The sequence below is a fragment of the Camelina sativa genome, chromosome 20 (genome assembly GCF_000633955.1).
Source record: "Camelina sativa cultivar DH55 chromosome 20, Cs, whole genome shotgun sequence".
NCBI lineage: Eukaryota > Viridiplantae > Streptophyta > Magnoliopsida > Brassicales > Brassicaceae > Camelina > Camelina sativa.
The window spans coordinates 19,511,935-19,515,733 of record NC_025704.1 but is presented as its reverse complement, the minus strand read 5'-3'; the positions used below and the strand labels follow the sequence as shown (position 1 = coordinate 19,515,733).

The 3,799-nt window shown below is 41.3% G+C and overlaps 1 protein-coding gene across 1 annotated transcript; it reads left to right on the top strand.

Moving 5' to 3' along the window:
* Window positions 735-2,312, top strand: LOC104772673. Its single transcript, XM_010497260.1, has 2 exons — window positions 735-1,197; window positions 1,276-2,312. The coding sequence occupies exons 1-2, from the start codon at window positions 735-737 to the stop codon at window positions 2,310-2,312; spliced, it is 1,500 nt and encodes a 499-aa protein (XP_010495562.1).

Here is a 3,799-nt window from a genome sequence, read left to right as displayed (position 1 = left end):
TTTTTGTGTGAGAGAGAAACAATGGTGTTGATGCAAATTGCAGAAATATTTCTACGAAATGCTTTTATCTTAGCTGTTAATTGTATATACAATGCACAAATGTTCTTATTAGTTGACAGTTCCTCGAGTATTTGCTTATATTTTCAATAAGTTTCTCTTTTTCTGTTAATTAACTCAATCTTAAGATTGTAATTTCAGTGATCTCGCTACACAAAACTCCAAAGCTAGCTTGAGATTGTTATATAAATACCTTCGGACCAAATTATTTATGAGCAGAACAGAGAAATCTCACGTGCAATTTCGAACACGTGCAAGAAGGATCCTTGTGGCCCCACCAAGGCGGCCTATAATCTTCTTTGCATATATTAGACTTTCCATCTAAGATAATTCTGAAGATTGTTGACTTAAGCTTGAAGTAAGCTTGAGTCATTAGTATTTCTAATCCTACCAAGTTGTGGTTTTCTAAAGGATTAGGATAATAACAAATATATTTAGCAGTTATCTAAATGTATAATGCCTAATGAGATTAGGATTTGGTTTTATAGTTTTCTATATAAGGAGATGTTAATGTGTGGCATAACTTATGAGTTTTAAGAGAGAACAAGAGAGTTTTAGGTTTTGAGAGAGTTTTCTAAAAATTTATAAAGAGAGTTATTCTTTTAAGGTTCTTGTCTTCTTAATTTTTTAAAGCTTCTTATTCAAATTCTAGATTTGGTTTCAGAGCTAAACACAATATGTCTGATACCACGGTTGCTGTCGTCAAAACTAAAGAACGGGGTGGATTCTCATGTCCTATGCTCAACTTGACAAACTACACAGTTTGGGCCATGCGAATGAGGATCACCCTTAGAGTTAACAAAGTTTGGGAAGTTATTGAAACAGACCAGATCGATGATGAGAAAAACAATTTGGCCATGGCTCTGTTATTTCAATCCATACCAGAAAGTCTTATTCTGCAGGTTGGTGAACTTGACACGGCGAAAAAGGTTTGGGAAGCTATCCAAGCATGGCATGTTGGAGCTGAACGAGTCCGAGAGGCTAGGCTACAAACACTCATGTCTGAATTTGACAGGCTTAAGATGAAGGATTCTGACAAAATTGATGATTTCGTCGGAAAAATCTCTGAAATATCCTCCAAATCTGCTGCACTCGGAGTTAACATCAAAGAATCAAAAGTAATTAAGAAGTTTCTAAAAAGTCTGCCATGAAGAAAGTTCATACACATCGTAGCATCCCTTGAACAAGTTTTAGACCTTAATACGACTACCTTTGAAGATATAGTTGGACGCATGAAGGCGTATGAAGAACGTATCTCTGAGGAAGAAGATGTATCAGAAGATCAAGGAAAGCTTATGTATGCGAATATGGAGACACAATCAAACCGAGATTACAATGACAACTTCCGCTACAGAGGTCGAGGAGGACGATCTTACTACACAGGCAGAGGTCGAGGAAGGACTAATGGAGGAAGAGACACATCAAAGATAACCTGTTTCAGATGTGACAAAATTGGACATTATGCTTCAAGCTGTCCTGATCGCCTGCTTAAGTTACAAAAAATTCAAGAACTCGACAACAAAGAAACTCAGGATACAGACGAGCTTATGATACACGAGGTAGTCTTTTTGAACGAGAAGCTCTGCAACCTAAGTCAAATGGACACTAACGCAAGAGAAGACAATATTTGGTATCTCGACAATGGTGCTAGTAACCATATGACTCGTGATCGTCGATATTTTGATAGCATTGATAACTCTGTTATAGGTAAAGTAAGATTTGGCGATGATTCAAGGATAGATATAAAAGGTAAAGGACCAATCTCCTTTATTGATATCAATGGTGAACCTCGGAAGATGATGGATGTGTACTTTATCCCAGACTTAAAGAGCAATATTATCAGTCTGGGACAAGCCACTGAAGCAGGGTGTGACGTCAGGATGCTAGGAGAGTGTCTGACCATGCATGACCGAAACAGAAAACTACTTGTGAAGGCAGATAGGTCAAAGAATCGGTTATACAAGGTCCGTATGGGAGTTGAGAACACTACCTGTCTGCTCTCATCTACTGTTAGTGAGTCTAGTAGATGGCACGCAAGTTTGGGGCACTTAAATGCTGAGAATTTGAAAAATATGATGCAGAGGGATCTCACCTTTGGACTACCACGTTTTGTTCTTGACACAGAAGTTTGTTCATCATGTTTGCTCGGTAAGCAAACTCGAAGATCTTTTCCTTGCGCTATTTCATACAGAGCAGCTAATGCTCTAGAACTTATTCATGGAGACCTTTGTATTGATCAAGATCGAGTAAGCTAGGAGGTGTTTGTATGGTCGTCCATACAAGAAGGTTAAGGGGCCGTGTCTTACATAAGGGGCCGAGCTCTACCATGTCCCATGGAGTGAAGAAAGAGGCAACAATGTTCTAAGGCCGAAGAGAAGGATCGAGAATCTCCGTATAGCCGTTAGGCGAGAAGGAAGAAGAAAGTCACGGGTTTGTTATTCTCTTGGGAGACCAAGTCAGGTCGCTTTCACTCTAGGGATTAGTGTTTCTCTCTCTTTGTGTCCCTATCTATCCCGTGTTGGTTGTAAGGGAGTAGCCCTAAATATTAAGACCTATTTAAAGGCTTGTAGCCACCTTGTAGAAGATATACTAATGGAATCTCACATTTCTCTTATTCTCTTTGCCGACTTCATACTCTCTATCTCAAACTCTTCTCTTTACTTCCGCTTAAACTAACAAGGTATAAGAGCAAGTTTCTCGATTCCTGACTCTCTAAACTCACTCTTTGATTCTCTATACTCTTCTTTACTCTCTCTATACTCTCGCTACTCTTGTTACTATATTCTCGTTACTACACTCACTACTCAATTTAAACCATTTCTTAAACTCATGGACAACTCCAAGCCGATTGTTACACCGGTGGTCCTAAAAGGGGCCAACTACTTGTTGTGGAAGAGGACCACGAAGACCGCGCTTAATGGCCAGAGACTATGGATCCACATCGAAATGGACCAACTCCCCAAGAAAGCCATTAAAGATGACGGTAAAGAAGGAATGGAAGAAGACAGGAGGCTGAACTCAAAAAGGAAATCAAGTGGTTCCAAGAAGATCAGACCGTGCTTGCCATTCTCCAGAACTCGCTTGACGCACCAATCCTCGAGGCATACTCGTATTGCAAGACGGCCAAGGAGCTATGGGAGACGCTTGCGAATGTATATGGTAATGTGACCAACTTGACCCGAGTATTTGAAGTCAAGAAGGCCATCAACTGCCTCCACCAAGAAGACTTGGAGTTCACAAAACATTTTGGGAAGTTTAGGTCACTTTGGGCAGAACTTGAGATGCTTCGACCAAGCACCATCGACCCAGCTATCCTCAACGAGAGAAAGGAGCAAGACAAGGTCTTCGGTCTCCTAGTCACTCTCAACCCGGCTTTCAACGATCTCATCAAACATATCCTTCGTGGGGGCAAGCTGCCTACCCTTGAAGACGTGTGCTCTCAAGTACAAAAGGAACAAGGTTCTCTTGGTCTCTTTTGTGGAAAGGAAGACTTGGCCATGGCCAACAAGGGTGTTTACAGGCATGAGGACCGGAAAGTGGTGGTATGCAACCATTGCAAGAAGAGAGGTCATGTCAAGGACAAGTGCTGGATTCTTCATCCTCATCTCAAGCCGGCTAAGTTCAAGGCCAATCTCTCGCAAGAAGGGCCAAGCGGCCAAGGCACTAGAGCGGCGAACCAAGGAGGGGCGGTGAACACGGCCATGGCAGCGTCCTATGGAGACCTTGTGAGGAAATCAGAATT

Excerpts from the sequence above, each read along its gene's own strand:
- LOC104772673 (XM_010497260.1), top strand. The coding sequence starts at position 735 with ATGTCTGATACCACGGTTGCTGTCGTCAAAACTAAAGAACGGGGTGGA. Across the intron at positions 1,198-1,275 it reads AATTAAGAAGTTTCTAAAAA|ATATAGTTGGACGCATGAAG; the intron begins GTCTGCCATGAA and ends CTACCTTTGAAG.